Source organism: Poecilia mexicana, unplaced genomic scaffold (assembly GCF_051168715.1).
Source record: "Poecilia mexicana isolate PSO_F unplaced genomic scaffold, ASM5116871v1 scaffold_19, whole genome shotgun sequence".
Classification (NCBI taxonomy): Eukaryota; Metazoa; Chordata; class Actinopteri; order Cyprinodontiformes; family Poeciliidae; genus Poecilia; species Poecilia mexicana.
This window is the reverse complement of record NW_028263388.1, coordinates 26,485,088-26,501,205: the sequence shown is the minus strand read 5'-3', so window position 1 is coordinate 26,501,205 and position 16,118 is coordinate 26,485,088. Positions and strand designations below refer to the sequence as shown.

General features: G+C 36.0%; 1 protein-coding gene across 1 annotated transcript in view; it reads right to left on the bottom strand.

Annotated features, from left to right (window-relative positions):
* Positions 1-960: 960 nt before the first annotated feature.
* Positions 961-16,118, bottom strand: part of LOC106907341 (zinc finger protein 518A) — a 29,180-nt gene continuing 14,022 nt past the window's right edge. The window contains exons 2-3 of the mRNA XM_014972989.2: positions 14,724-14,930; positions 961-7,154 (exon numbers count right to left, since the gene is read on the bottom strand). Of these exons, the coding sequence (XP_014828475.1) occupies positions 3,116-7,135 (4,020 nt within the window). The 5' untranslated portion in view covers positions 7,136-7,154; positions 14,724-14,930 and the 3' untranslated portion in view covers positions 961-3,115. The remainder of the gene's footprint in view (positions 7,155-14,723; positions 14,931-16,118) is intronic.

Genomic DNA, 16,118 nt, shown 5'->3' with positions numbered 1-16,118 from the left:
TAAAAAAAGACTAAAAGAGAAGAAAATGGAATCATGGACCAAACTCAGTGGTTCCTGATCGGTGTGACTGCTGAACAGATAAGGCTCCATGATTAACTAAGTCTGGCTGTTAGCCTGGTCTGGAGCAGTTACACAGGATAAACCTCCATGGTAATTTATGTGTTACCAATTTTGTGAAACCAAATTAGGACTTAATTAAGCCAGAATGTCTGGAAAATCCCAGTTTAACCGCTAATTTGTGAAATATCCCTCCAAGTATGCTGAACAAGACTCAAAATGTTTTTAGATGGAAAATATTGAGTAAAGCAAACAAGGAAGGCCAGAGTAGTTATGGCCTTTCTTAACACTTTATATTTTCAAAAAAGTACATTTATTTAATGGGTTATTGTTCTCCTCCCTTCCCCAAGTTAAAATGTTTGCTCATGAGTTCACTCTAAATATGTTAAGCCTTGGATGTTTTTGACACGTAGCTTTTGTCATAATTGAATGAAAAATCATCTTTTTTGTATGTCAATGTCTTGATTAAAGAGAATAAATGCAACAAAGATCACCTTGTATTAAATTATCAATTTTTATGCAAATATTAAGCTTAGATGGAATCAAAGTAGGTTTAATCATCTGATGTCTTAGTAACGATTATAAATTTCAATACAGCAATTTTTGCTGCCAACTTTTTCCTCCGCCTTATTCACATAATGCCATAAGACTGCTCATTTCATACATTAGATGCAGATTAATTGATTTAATCTTTACACAGGTATTAAACATACTTTTAATTCAGCACATATTTCTGTATTAGCAATGTTTTTATTTGTCTGATGTACAATTCTAATCCTGAATCTTGAACTAAATTATACTTTTAATATAAAACTATCTGTTCTAGCTGTGTAGTAACAGCTTTCAGTTTCTCAGTACTGTGATCAGTCAAAAAATAAAACAAAACAAAAAATTAGACACCAATTAAGAATATGCTTTTTATTTGTTGAAAAATAAATTCTTTGGCCCAGAAGCCATCAGGAAGGAGAAGAAATAGGAAATTTAGGAAATTTGTGAATCAGACAAGAACAAAGCAAAGTCATATGAGGAGGTCATTTGGGATTCCATCCATCTGCCTGCTACAAGCGTCTTCAAGTCTATACAAAAGATTGCAGATGTAGATGAACAATTTAGTTAAAGCAACATGTTATTCAGTTACTGATTTAAATATGGACCAAACACTTAATCAAATCTCTAATGAAGATTTATCAAAAAAAAAAAAAAATCCAACTATCTTTTATTTAAATTCTGTTATATTCTCATATGCAATATATTATATTGTAGCCCTTGAGTTAAAAAATACAGATTTCACAAAAACCTAAAACATGACCAATTCAAAATACCAAAATGTAATCACCAATGATATATCGCAGTTTAGCAGGATCTTAAAGCAATAATGACAATGACAAAAAAACAACAACAAAAAACATAAAACGTTCCCAAAGTACCTGTTCAGCACATGAGTTTCTTTCTTCTTTCTATGGAACAATTATGTAAATACAAAACAGTAGCATGGCTTGTTGCTCAAAATAGTTTGCATACTAAGAGGGAAGAAAAAAATGTTATGGGTCATCCATCAAGTACTACAATCATTTCAACTCAAAGAATCCAGAAACTCTAAAGTCCTAGAAGTAGGAAAATTGTGAAATGTAACATAAAATGGGTTTAAAGCAGAAAAGACATAATGACAATGTGCAGATATACAGTACATTTAAGTAAAGTCCAAATACAGCCTCATCGTGTGCACACACCCACCACACACACACACACACACACACACACACACACACACACACACACACACACACACACACACACACACACACACACACAATCCACCAATACTAGTTGTTACCAGGATTAAAGTATGAACAGTTAAAACATACAAAAATGTCTTTCCAGGCATTGTTGAAGGGACTCCATTTTGAAATAAAAAAAATATTAACAGGAGTGGGTGCTTTTCATTTTTTATACTCTCTTCCTCATTTTAGAAACAATGTGCAATAATTAGACCATAGCATGCTGTGCTTTCATAAAAAATGGGTTGATCCAGCCAACCCCCCTCTACATAAAATGAACTTTTCCATATAAATTGGAACCAACAGCAAAACCACAGCAATAGGTTAGAAATGTGATAACTGGCATTGTTTTTAGATTTGGGGAAACACGCAGTAGCTAATGCTTCAGCCTTTTGTCATGTCCATTGAACCTGCTTGAATGATGGAACACTACAGACCGAGGCTTTTTCTGAGGGCCCTTTAGCTTCAGAAATCACTTAATTAGTTCCAGTCAAATCTGTTAATACATCTTTGAATAGAGCAGATCTTTCTGCACAAACTGGCTACTCACTAGGTAAATGGGTATCTCCCGCTTTTTTTATTCATTTACAAACAAAATATTGCTATCTTTTTGCTGTACAAATGGAAGACATATTTACAATATGACCTGGAAGCCAATCATCACAGAAGCCTAACAAAAAACAGAGACGGGTTCCATGAAGTGAGCATTTGACAAGAACCAACTTGGTTCAAAATGCTCCTTTGCATTTTCTCGTTTTGCACAAGTAGCAGAAAACAACTGCAGGTCCAATGGCTCTCAAAAATAATGACAAGCATTCAAGCTGATTCTTAAGAGTAAAGTAGAACTCCAGTTCCATCATCTGAATCAAAGACATTTTCAGATTGTAACATTGTTACTCATGTAAAGTCACTTTTACTGCTGTATATTTTTTTACAGTTAGCTGTACATCATGTCCAGGAGTATGATTTAATGAGAACAAAAAGACACCTTTCCTTTTTAAAATAATGCAGAAAATGACAAAGTAGGAATAATATGAAATTACCTGAGTTATTTGGTCTAATTGTTCCCCTTCAGTCAATACGCCACATCCATACCTCTCATTACAATATACAGTTTTCACAGTTAAAATAACATGGGTGGCAAAAATCATGTTTACATTTGCCATGATATGCATAAAAAAAACTGTAATTCGCTCAATATGTATTAAAAAGAATCTAGGATCTTTACATAACATCAAAGGTTCTTTGAAAAAAAGTCTTTTCAGATTGGTGTAAAACTTTCAGAAGAGCTTATTCCAGTCTCTTGTTGCCTCCATGAGATGTCTTTGGCCGTGGCCAATCCAATCTTCTTGGTTGTTGAAAAGCCGACCACAAAACCAGCAATCAAACACCATTGAGGCTTGTCCACACGCAGATAAAGTTTTCACTACTTCATATTTCTTTTTGTTTTTCTTTCTTAGTTTTAATTTCAGGAGAAATCGTTCTCGGACAGAACTCAGAACTGGTCTAGGTCTTGAAACACCTTCACTTGAAGATGCAGAGCAACTGTTCACAAGACCACTAAACTCAGCAAGGGCTTGAACTGTCTTTTGACTTAGAGCAACCTTTGTGACAGCACCTTTGTACCTGTTGACTGCCTTCATTATGTTCATCACTTCCGGAATGTCAGCATCAGGATGATTAAGCACCACAACAGGTTGGCCTCTACAGGGATATTTGATCTGCTGTCCTGTGCTGTGTGGCGCAAGTCTCAGCATCCTCTCCACTTCTTTGCCAACTGGCGACCATAAAACATTGTCCTTTTCAGTCAGCACCTTATTTGACAGTCTATTAACCTTATGCAGGCTTGCTGGGAGCTCATCAAATAAAGCTTTCCTGTGTCTTTTCCTTTGGCTTACAAGCCTTGGAGCAAGGAGCAGTCTATTTGCTTCACCTGGCTGTAGGTTTCCATTTATAACTGAAGGTGACCCTCTAGGCTCCTTTGGATGTTCATGTACATTATTTTCTACACTGATCAACTGAGATGTTGGACAGGTTTTGTTTGCAGACACTAGGAAGCACTGGCCTTGAGGTCTGCTGGCCAAAAGCAAAGGTTGCTTGCTTGATGTGGGAGCTATAGTAGTATTGAGGTGAGCAGTGGGCGAAACTATTTTAAAAATGACTTTATTCCCAGGACATTCGCTGCTCTGGCTCAAAATAGTTCTGTTCTTTGCCTCTTGCTTATTTCCAAAAAGGCTTGATCTAGAAGGAGAAATGTATCGAAGCAAGTACGCCTGACGACCAGTTTGTGGTGTGCTGGATTTTTCTGAAAAGGTTCCTGCCAGAACTGGTTGTGAGTTGACTGAGAGTTCAGGACCTGACAATTTGAAGTTAGCTTTACTGGGGTTATGAGCAGATGGGATTGACCTCTGCACAAAGTAGCATGTTGGTTGTGCCTTTGCTGCTGTATTTGTTGATGGACTATGCAGTGTTCTTGAAAGAAGCACAGGTCTCTTGAAACCTGAGCTGTTGATAAAGTAGTGATTTGAGGAGGTGCTACCACCTGAACGAACAGCAGAGAGAACAGTCCCCTTTTCTGTGGCTTGTGGATTTCCTGCTGATATACCTACAATGTTGGCTTTTGGAGTAAGCATTACACCAGTAGTGTTACTCAAGTTATTAAACTGTTGTTTCATGCAAGATAAACTGACCTGAGGATTTGGAGAACTAGTTAGGAGTTTAAAACCTGGAGTGGCCTTGACTTGCACTGGCATGGCAAATTTATTGTTAGTTGGTTGGATGTTGGTTGCTCTCACGAGTACTGGTTGCTTTCCAGCAGGCAACTGAAGAATTTGAAGAGGTTTTTTAGCTTGCTTTAAAAAGACATTTCTTGCATGTGAAAGTCCTGTTCTCTCTCTGTTGAGCTGTCGAGTAATGATAGCATTTGAATGTTCTTTGACAAAACTTTCTATAGAATGTAAACTAGTTTTTATTTCTGGCTGTTTTGTGGATATGGGGATCCCATCTTCCTCAATTTTGATGATATTAAAGTCTTGAAGAACTGAATCTCCATTTTCCTCACACAAAAGATTATCATTAGCTATGCACTCATCAACCTCACCATCCCCATCCGTATTTCCTGTAGTGTGTTCTGGAGATGCTGTTAATCTCAAGCTAAACTTTGATGGATCCCAAGCATTTTTTGTGTGTTCAGAATATTCACCAGTACAGAGCAAGTTTTGGGAATCGCTCTGTACTGGTGAGGAGTTAAACATTTCCTTTGAATAGTTGTGAAAAGTAAACACCTCCGTGTTTGATGTTTTTGGTTCACCTTTTCCTGTGCCCAAGCCTTCCACTCTGCTCCTAGCAGAAAAAGGTTGTGACAATTGAGACGAAGATTCTATGCGTTTTACAATTTGCTGACAAATTTGACTTCCATTTTCCATGAATGCGCCATCTCTGTTATCCATAGAAATCTGATGAGGGGAGTCATTGTACAAGGTGTTGGTAGCAGAGTTATCTTTGTTATTTTTGCATAATCCGCCAAAATCACTGGTTAGAATTGATTCTTCTGTGGTTCTGTTGTTCTTTACCGTTTCTCTGCAGAAAGTTTTGGAAAGCAATGTTTTCTGGGCAGCATTTAAAGGGGATTGACAAGTACTAATATCCTCACATTCCATTTTAGTATTACTCATTTCAGATCCATAGGTAGCTCCATCACATTTTAAATTTGCAGCATCTGAATTCCCGGACACTGCTACCTTGCCTTTGTCACTAGACACAGACTCACAGCTGTGGCGACCTTCATCCGCCACCGAGTAAAAATGGTTTTGTGAGGGATTTATTTGTTCACTATCAGAGTACGGAGTAGAATTAAGTTGACAAACAGAGGTTTCCTCCTCCTCAATCTTCACTTTTACAGCCATAATATCATCATGATCCATTTGAAGCAAAGATCCGTTTCTTGGTGAAATAGCTAAACATTTTGATGTGGAGTCCTTGCATTCAGAGTACTGCTCAGTCCCAGTGGAGTCCATCGTTTTTGATATCACAGGATTTGATACCAAAGGACTTACACCATCCATTAATAAATGGCTCTGAGAAGACACATTTTGCTTTGCTGTTGGTATTACTTTGAGAACCAAATGCTTTTTGCCATCAACTATCTTGAATCCCATCACTTTAGTTGTACAATTAGGGGGAAGAGAGATTTTGTTCTTCACCATCAGTACAGTAAGCCCATTGGCATTGGGATGACTTCCAGTGTCAGAATTATTTGCATTTTCACATTCCTGTAACATGACGGAAGTCGAGTGTTCTGCATTATGAAAGTTCCGACTTCTATTGTCCTTTCGTCCTAGAGTCCCATCAGTAAAGTGGTGGATCTCCTCCAAGGGAAATTCTTGTTTGGTCACTCTGCCATTTTCACTTGGTACAGTTCTAGGGGAAGAGTTCAATTTTGACATCTGTTGTGTTTCCTGTGAAACCGCAATCTTTTTATACAGTTTTGTATTTGTAGAAGAATTTGTTGGTGAACCACAGTCTTCAGCAACTTTTAGAGCACTCTTTCGCTGTGCCTCTTCTTTGTGAACAGCTGCTGTGTGCTTTTTAAGCTGTTCACTTTCTGCTGTGCCAAATCCACAAATTGGACAAGTGAAAGTAAATGTACCAGAGTGAGCTTTCATATGATTATGATGATCTTCTTCATTTAAGCTAATATGTTTACATTTTGAACACTTCCAATGACTCTCATTATGGTGATGGATGTGCTGAACAAATGTTCCTGCATCAACAGTAGTAAACTCACACCAGTCACATTTAAACTCTCCGTTTACACTATGACACATCATGTAGTGTCTGGTAAGCAAAAGCAGGGAATACTGAACATTGTCATTGCAGAGCTCACATGCAACCAGAGTATTCCTGTGCTCAATTCGGTGACGTTGAAGTGCAGGAAACTCATTTGTGACAAAATCACACAAGTCACAAGGGTAGGTGGGAAGGGATCCTTTATGAACTGCTCGGAAATGTTTAAGGAGATCATTGGGGCTAAATGTTAAATTGTCTTTACACAATGAGCATCCGAAACTAAGAATTTTTCCAGAGAAAACAGCCCGCTGCTGAATTTTACAACGGCCTTGGACAGTTTGGTGGTCATCCTTTTTAATCACATTTGTGATAGATTCATCAGTATTGTGGAAGAGGGGCCCATCATTTACTTCTCTGAAATGCTTGCAGACCAAATCTTTCCCCTCATCTTTTTCTTCCTCCCCACCTGATGAATTTTTGTTTGGATCCTGGGACAGTGTGAAGTCTTCCATAATTCAAATTGGAGAATTACTGTAAGAAAAAAACAAAACAAAACATAATTACTTACTATTAAAATGTAGAGGGATTATTATTTTTTGCACTGTGTAGCTACATACAAACATTCACATTCAAATGCCATGATAAATACTTATATAACCATTTGTCTGAAAAGAATTAAGTTATAGAATCAGAACACACCTAATAATTCAAAAATTGTTAGAAATAAAAAAATTCCAGCAATAAACCAAAGCAGTGACAAATGCCTTATGACCATGTCCCTCATATAAATAAAATAGACACTGAAACGTAAAATCTGAAAGTCTCTCACTTGCCCATTTCAAATATTGCTTTAAGAATAAGCAATGAAAAATAAATATAAAAAGAAAAAAAATATTTCAAAACAATTGTTTAGTTCCTAAGTGCAAATTTAAGCAGATTTCAAGGAAAAAAACAAATCAAAACATAATAGTCTGCTTAGAAAGAAGAGACATTTTAATTCTTTACATTCTCAGTGAAAACTTCAGCAGCTTTCAAAGATAAGAATTAAATATATACCGTATAATAATATTACATATTACAATGTACATTTTGTAAAATTTAAAGGTAACACTTTATTTGAAGGGGGTTGAACAAGACTGTCATGACACTGTCATAAACATGACATTACACCTGTCATGAACATCAATAAGTCTTCATGAATATTTATGACTGTTGTCATAAAGTGTCTTTCGGTAAATAATGACACTTTTAATACAAAGTTGACATTATTCAAAATGTCTTTGTTATGACAACTTGTCATTAACCAAGAAATCATTATCTAACATAAATTTGTCATAATAGTAGTCATAATGATTTAATTATTACACTAGCAAAAGCTTTAACAAAACAATGATTAATATTTCCACTCCCTGAAATAAAGCAAAACAAGTAGGACAAGCAATAAAGATTTCACTAAGCTTTATTACACGGCCAAATGATTTAATAACAGACTCATTAACAATTTCTTTTACATCAACTAAAGTGGAACAAGTAGCACCAGTTATGAATATGTCATTAAGTGTTATTACAGTGTCATTAATATTAACTGTTACCTCAAGTAAAGTGAAACAAGTAACAGTTATGAAGACGTCATTAAGTGTCATTAATATCAAATGCAATGCTAACAGAGTTATTGATATTAAGTCTTACCTCAAATGAAGTGAAACACACTGAACTACTTATAACTACCATCATAACTGCAGAACAAACCCTTTGTACATTGGAATAAAACAAAAGACAACTTGTTCTAAGATAACAGAGGGTTTAACGTCTGGTCAGTATGTTGTTACTCTGAAATGCTGATTGAAAAACTAAAACAGAATTACTTATTCTTTAACTTAAGAAAATAGGTTCTTTCAACAGTAACATTTTTTGCTTTGATTATGTCAGCCATCTCCTTCGTAATAGTCTTCCTGTAATGCTCTGAAAACAGGAGATCTTCTTCTTGTCTTCATTTCCTGGCAGCAGCTCTTTGAAGGTGTCCAGAAATGCTCAGAAATTACAGCTTTGCAATAGTTAATCATGGTGAAAACCTTTTCATGAATTCAAACTTGGTGAATCTCTTCTGGACATTCTCATAGTCGGTGATGACTCAATTCATTGTGGTCACTTAAAAAAAGAACAAAAACAAAAAACAATGTCATCATATTCCAGCATTTATTTAAATACCATTTCAAAAATGTCCCTTGCTGCACACTGTCAGAATGGTAGACTGGCAGACAAATGGCTAGTTAACATGACTGGTTGTTATAAAGTGCAATACAATTATTTCTTAATACAAGTGGAATGATAACTGGAGCTGAACAAAATTATTCTGATCAAATATTTGTCTGGCAGAAGTTCAGACAGACTGTCACTGTTATTCAGATTACATCATTTAACATATAGTTTTAGGCACATGAATGCATCTTTTTACTTAATGAGCATTCTAAATTATTTCTAACCAGATACTCTAACTTAGGGTTGTTTGCAAGAAGCTTATTAATAAATAAATAGATTTAACATCAGTTTTAGTTTTCTAAAACGTAACTTAACTCAGCTGGTGAATGTTGATTCCTGCTCCCTATTTCCCACTTACCTGGCTGTCCCACCCCACTTCACATGGGGAAAATATTAACACAAAAACGACTTACCTCATTTTCTTGGGGAATATTTCATCTGCTTCTTTCTCTTTGGTCAAACAGGAACTTCTTTCTCTGGTGGCTGGTCCTTATTATCATCCTCCACACTCATAGCATGTCTTCATTAGCCAACTTTGTCCTCCCACCATGTGTCCTTAGGCTAGCCTGGGTCTTCATGTGGCTAAACTTGCCAAAGCAAAGAACACAAACTCTGTGTCACATCAGCCAAGTCGCTAAATAATGCACATGAAGGATAACTTTGACTAATATATTAGTTTTTAATTTGCTAGATTAAAATTGGAGGGGGGAAAACAATTTGCCTGTCTTTAAAATATATTTAATATTAAGGGCTAACGTTACAGTAATTGTGTTTAATAACTTTAGCTAACATTAATTTACAGCAAGGTAGGATTGGCTTGAATTGCTTATAGCAAACATTACAGAGAAAGAGAACATAGTCAATGTTATTTTCTCAAAGAAAATGTAAAGTTAATAAGACACATACCTCATATGTCTTAGGTATCAAACTTCGGCTTCTTCTTAAACAGGAGGTCTGGCCGTTATAACTTGTGTTAGGTTTGTGCCACAATATGGAAGATTTCTTCTTCACCAACACACTGCACGCCTGTTCCTGCACTGCTGCCTCTCACTGGTGGAGATGGTGTATTGCACTACTTAGCCCTTGTGTTTAGAAATGGGGTCCATACCAAACTTTTATCATTTGCCACAGTTCTCTACGTTTGCCTCAGTCCTCGCACGCACAAGGGTTAAAACAGCCTTAAATAATGTTTCAAATGCTAAGTTCATAAGTGCTTTGTAGACATCTTGCTGTAAAACTTTAGGATCGATTAAATTAAGAAAATTAAGACTAAACAACATGGCAGAGCTTTATAATATTACTACATGAAGTTAATTTTGAAAGTTTAATCGGTAATACTTTTAGAACAAATTTATGTCAGATCATGATTTCTTGGTTAATGTCACTTTGACATAACGAAGACATTTTGAATAATGTCAACTTTGTATTAAAAGTGTCTTTATTTACCGAATGACACTTTATGACAACAGTCATAACTATTCATGAAGACTTACTGATGTTCATGACAGGTGTTATGTCATGTTTATGACAGTGTCATGACAGTCTTATTCAACCCCCTTCAAATAAAGTGTTACCAATTTAAATGCCCTTCAAAGCTAAAAATCTTATTTTCTGCTTAGATTAAAATTCTGAGGTTCTGAACATGAATTCATTCTCGTTTTCCCTTTAGCACAGCGTTCCTAAACGTTTTCAGGTCGAGGACCACTTAATCCATTACACACTCACAGACCACAACATCTTAACATATACAACCTGAAATTAAAATACTAGTCTCTTAGCACACTTGCTGTCATGAACAATCATACTCCAATCATACTCTGAATTATTTACATATTGTAAAAGTGTGGTTTCTATGATGATGTTAAACACATGGAAATAAAAAAGATGTTATTTACTATAAGCGTTGCATCAATATTTAGGTCTATTTGCAATTTAGAAGCACAATTAAAGAAAAATAGACTTGAGTTGCTTTTGCAGAAACAAAAACCTTCAGAAAAATTCAATATAAAAAATCCTTCTATCCATTTTCTTTACACCTTTACACCATTCCAGAATTCTAAAAATGTATTTTCACTAGACAAAACTACATTTTGACTATCCAGAATGGTAATTTAAGATATCTACATTTACATTCTGACTAGTAAGAATAATAATTCAAGATATCTTAAATTATATTTTGACTAGTCAAAATTCCTTTCAAGATATCTCAAATGACGTCACATGATCTGTCATTTGACGGGACACATAACCGTAATTACAATTTAAGATATCTTCAACACAATTATGACTAGTCAAAATTAGATATCTGAATTAAGAATGACGTGGAAGCCCCTTTGTGCTGTCCAAACAGTTGCCTGCAGAATTTTATGTTTCCTGCACAAAATTGTCAGTAAACTCCCACAATGTAGAAAGAGCTGGACAATGTTGGAAATGCAGAGATAGCAAAACTTCATAAACTATAAGACTGCTTCTGATATCTGCAAAGAATTTCCTGTTGATTCATTTCCGACGAACCGAATGCACTTACAAACAGCTTTGAAAAGCTAAAATTGTTATCGTCAAAGCATTTTCAACATGAAAGTGATGCATTTTCAAACATCTTTTTTCGTTTTCTCTATTTTTCATTGTTTTATTAATGCTTCAAATTGCTACGCAAGTCAGGGACGTTTTGATTGTACATAATACATATTCAAGATATCAGTAATGTCATTCTGATTAGTCAGAATGTCAATTTAAGATATTTTAAAAAGAAAAGCTGTGTAATTCAAGATATCTCCAATTCATTTAGAGATATCTTAAAAGGAATTTTGACTAGTCAAAATTACAATTCAGGATATCTTTAATTAATTTTGTCTAGTCATTATTTGCTTTTAAGATATCTATAATTCAGTTTTCACTAGTCAAAACTACATTTCTCCTATCCAAAAATAAATTTAAGATATCTTCAATTATGTTGTCATTCGAGATATCTTTAATTAGAATTATGACTATTATGACTAGTCAAAACTAAAATCGAGATATCTTGAATTTACTTTATGACTAGTCATAATTTAATTGTAGATATCTTAAATGTGTATTTCAGATAGTCAGTAATTCATTGTAGATATCTTGAATTGAAGTCTCCATACAATTCAATGGTAAATCTGACATCATTTCGACTAGTCAGAATGTAATTAGAGATATCTCAAATAGGTATTTTGTCTAGTCGAAATATAATTAGAGATATCTTAAATCGCTAAAACATCTAGTGACAAAACAATTTGAGATATCTGGAATATAAGGGCGGTAAAACCGAATTCATGTTAAAACGGCTTGCCATACCTGGAGAGAACCCATGCATGCACAGGGAGAACATGCAAACTCCATGCAGAAAGAGCCTGGGCCGGGAATCGAACCCAGGAGCTTCTTGCTGCAAGGCAAACACTCTACCTACTGCGCCACTGTGCAGCCCACAATATAAAAAAATATACACCCACTTATTTATCTATAGTATTTACTTCATTTAATTTTTAATTAAATAAAAAGTCGATGTGTGAGCAAGCAAAGTCAAAAAATAAAGAACAATTCTCACTAACAGACTTGAGTCCAACCATTCATGGCAAAGAGCCATTCAAAAGAAGTGAATCTCTAGAAAACGACATCAAAACTCTCAGCAGGTTTGACTCATCTTCCTCTGATCATATATGTAGTCCAGGAGTTGTTTTCTTTCCACTGGTATCTTCAGCTTTTCTTTTGAGTGACCCAGTTTTAAGCCACTTACCCATTATTACTAAACGCGATCATTTGGTAAGTCACGGCAAAAAAACTGTCGTTTACATGCATTACCTTGCGGACCGCTATGGGGAGCCCATTGACCAACAGTAGTCCAGGGACCACAATGTGAGAAAGACTGCTTTCTCACATTGTGAGACACATTGTGTCTGTCTTGGACTCCATGTTTTAATTCTCTCCCCTCTAAGAAGTGTAAACAAATAATTTAGAAAAAATGGAATCCTTTTTCAAAATGACAAAAAGATGTGGCGTGAAATGGAACTTCTCTGATAGACCAGCAATACACAGAAGCAAGAAGTCAAAGAGCAAGTTTGAGTCATTTGTTTAAAATTCAAACCTGCTGCTTTACTCGCTGCAAATCCTTTATCTTTTTGCAGGAAGTTCCTCAAGAGAGAGGCAATGTCATTCGAGTATCAATGTCATTGGACCAGGAACAAATAGCTGGTGCCTCCTTGAATTGGGATGTTCAGACTAACTCTTTCAGTATGAAAGATTGAATGGGATGCATATGGCCAAAAGCTGATTTGGGTCACATTTGCCACTGTGTTAACATAGCCTCTAGGGCTGAAACGATTCCTCGAATGATTCGAGTACCTCGATTACTAAAATTCCTCGAGGAAAATTTACCTGCCTCGAAGCTTCGTTAATTTATGTTTTATTAGTTAGCACACCGTGTTCCGGCCGGGACTTCATTTGCGTTGCGAGGAGCTCTCACTTCCGCCTCTAAGTTGTTGACAAAAGCTAAGTCTCAGCGGCATAAAGTCCAATCTTCAAGATTGGCCCGTGGGGATTTTATTGATTGATGATAATGCCCGACTTTTTATCGTTTTTGGGGAACCAATAAGCATCCTTAAAATGACTGGGGGAATGCCTGGAGTACGGCAGCATTTCTCCTCCGGGGCTGCTGGTTGAAAGCGAACGGCGGGAAGAGCGCTGAGGTGAGCGGATAGCCTGAACAGGGCGGGCGGCTGAGTAGCTGATGCTTACCGTGTAAATGTAGCTTTACCGACGAACCGCACAATAAATTTCATATCCCGGTCTGAAGAAACGGGTGGCGGAGCGCATCGTACATGGCTGGTAGATGAGTTTCTGAGTGTGACCAGTGAAGGTGTCGTAAATATCCCGTATTGCTTCCCCCCGTGTTCGTCCCCCGGTCTAACGGTTCGTCAGTCCGCTGGTCTATTTCCTCCCCTCCACCCATCTTACGTGCGTTCATTCGCCCTCTCCTCCCACTCCAGGCGGCATTTCCCGTATTTTTAAACCCAAAGCGTGACAGGTTAGGTGGCAAGGTGAGTTTAATTAATCTATTAAACTCACTGAAGATGAATACATAAACTAAAAGCTGGATTGTAGACATTTTTATAAGCATATTTGTGAGCCTGCCTCTTTGTTATTACATTCAATATAATTTCAGATTTTTCTATAACTTTTCTTCTGGTTAACTTAGAAAGTGAGCTATTATTGTTACAGGTTAGTTTTCTAAACTACAAAAAAGCAACTGTTAGGGATGCTCAAATATGAAAAATTGGACTGATATTGATATCTGATAGTAACACCGGTATTATGCCAGATTTACCAATATTTCATTTTAGAATTTTTTTTAAATCCGATTACTCGATTAATCGTAAGAATAATCGATAGATTACTCGATTACTAAAATATTTGTTTACAACAGCCCTAATAGCCTCTAACCTCCTCTACTATGTAACCAGCTCCCAGCTTTAGTGTATGAGGCAGACACTCTGTATACTTTTCAGACCAAGCTTAAAACTCAGGTTATCCTAAGCCTTTTCTGTAGTTATGCTTCTATATGCAATTCATGTTCAATTATGTTTTTCTCTTCATAGAAGCTATGTCTGGCTGAGTGTTCTGTTAGCTGTGACACTTTCCAGGAGGGAAGAATCAGTTCAGCTAAAACTTAGCTTATTCATTTAGCAATATTATTGCATCAAGTAAGAAGATTTTAAATTTGTTAACATGAAGAACTACAGAAGAATTACTACTCTGATTCCTTGAATCAGAGTAGTAATTGAGCCATGGATTACTTTCCTGCATAGAAGGTGCATTTACCAGGCAAGAAGGAAGAAGCTAGATGGAGTGTTGAAGAAGAGGGAGCTGGTTCTACTGAAGAACTGCAACCACAGTTTTTGAGCCATATAGTTCAGGAAGCAACGATGACTCCAATGTTTCTTGGGAAGGAAGGATCCGACAGTGAGGGGTTGGAGCAGGACATCTGTCGCCTCCAAATCACTGAATGGTGATAAACCGTTTCAACACCTTTAAAAAACATGAGCAGAAACAAAAACAAGAAATGAAAATAAATAGTGGTTCTTCATATCAACCTAGTTTTATTTATTTGACATGTTTAAAAGATTACATATCAGTCAATACTGATATTAGTACTGATATATTATGCAACTCTATTTACAACAACATAGTAAACACTAGTGATGGGTTAACAAGGCGTCACAACATTTTATCTGTATTGATACTGTTGATATTGTCACTGAATACTGACACCTGCTGGACCTTAAAAATCTCTACAGGCAACTTTGTTGACACTGTCAACTGACACTGATTTGATGACCTAGTACATACAGTACTACAGCAATTTAAGTCATTGTATTTTATATTGTGTTACTTCATCTCTTCATTTAAATTTAAAATATGTTTGATATAGGAGAACCATAGGAGAAAGCAGAGGAGCTATTTTTTTCCCAATGATCTGTTTCATACAGTCATGACATAGTGATAGTTTGAACAAATATGTAAAAAACATTTTTTTTTAATAAAAAAAATTACATACTGTAGCTTTAAGGTGAGGTTCTGCAGAAGTCATGTTTCCACAATTGTATAAGAAGAAGCAGCCCTGAAATGGTTTGCAATGTTTTGCAAAATTATAGTTGCAAAATTACTGTAATCAATACATATTTCACGAAAAATTCTCTGGACAGAAAAAAGTGTAATTGCCGGAACTGTGCACAGGATAAAAACATTATGCAGAGCCTACAGAACCCCTCCAAGGGCTTAAAAGCAGGTAAAGCAAGATAAGGTAGTCAAGTAAAACAGCAGAGCAAAACCCAGAAGCAACTGTTGAGAAGATAAATTTAAAATAAGCTAGTTTTAAAACTTAACATGTCTTGATTCAAATGGCCTAATTGTGGTTTTGAAATTAGTAATGTATTCTGACTTTTTGACCTTTCATTTACCTGTAGTTACAGCAGATGGTTTGCTAGGTTCGTTTGAACTGCCTTTTGTCGGTGTGGGAAAACAATATAGGAGAAGTTGTAGCTTTTCACACTCATCTGTGAAAAGCCGTAAACACGGCAGGGTTCCTGGCTTCAGATAGAGGGTCAGAGATAGCTCCTGGTTGGAGGAGCAAAGATACGCCTTATTTAAATAAATTAAAGATAAGAATACGCCTTTTACTATAAAACTTTCTACACAGAAGTAACACATTAGATT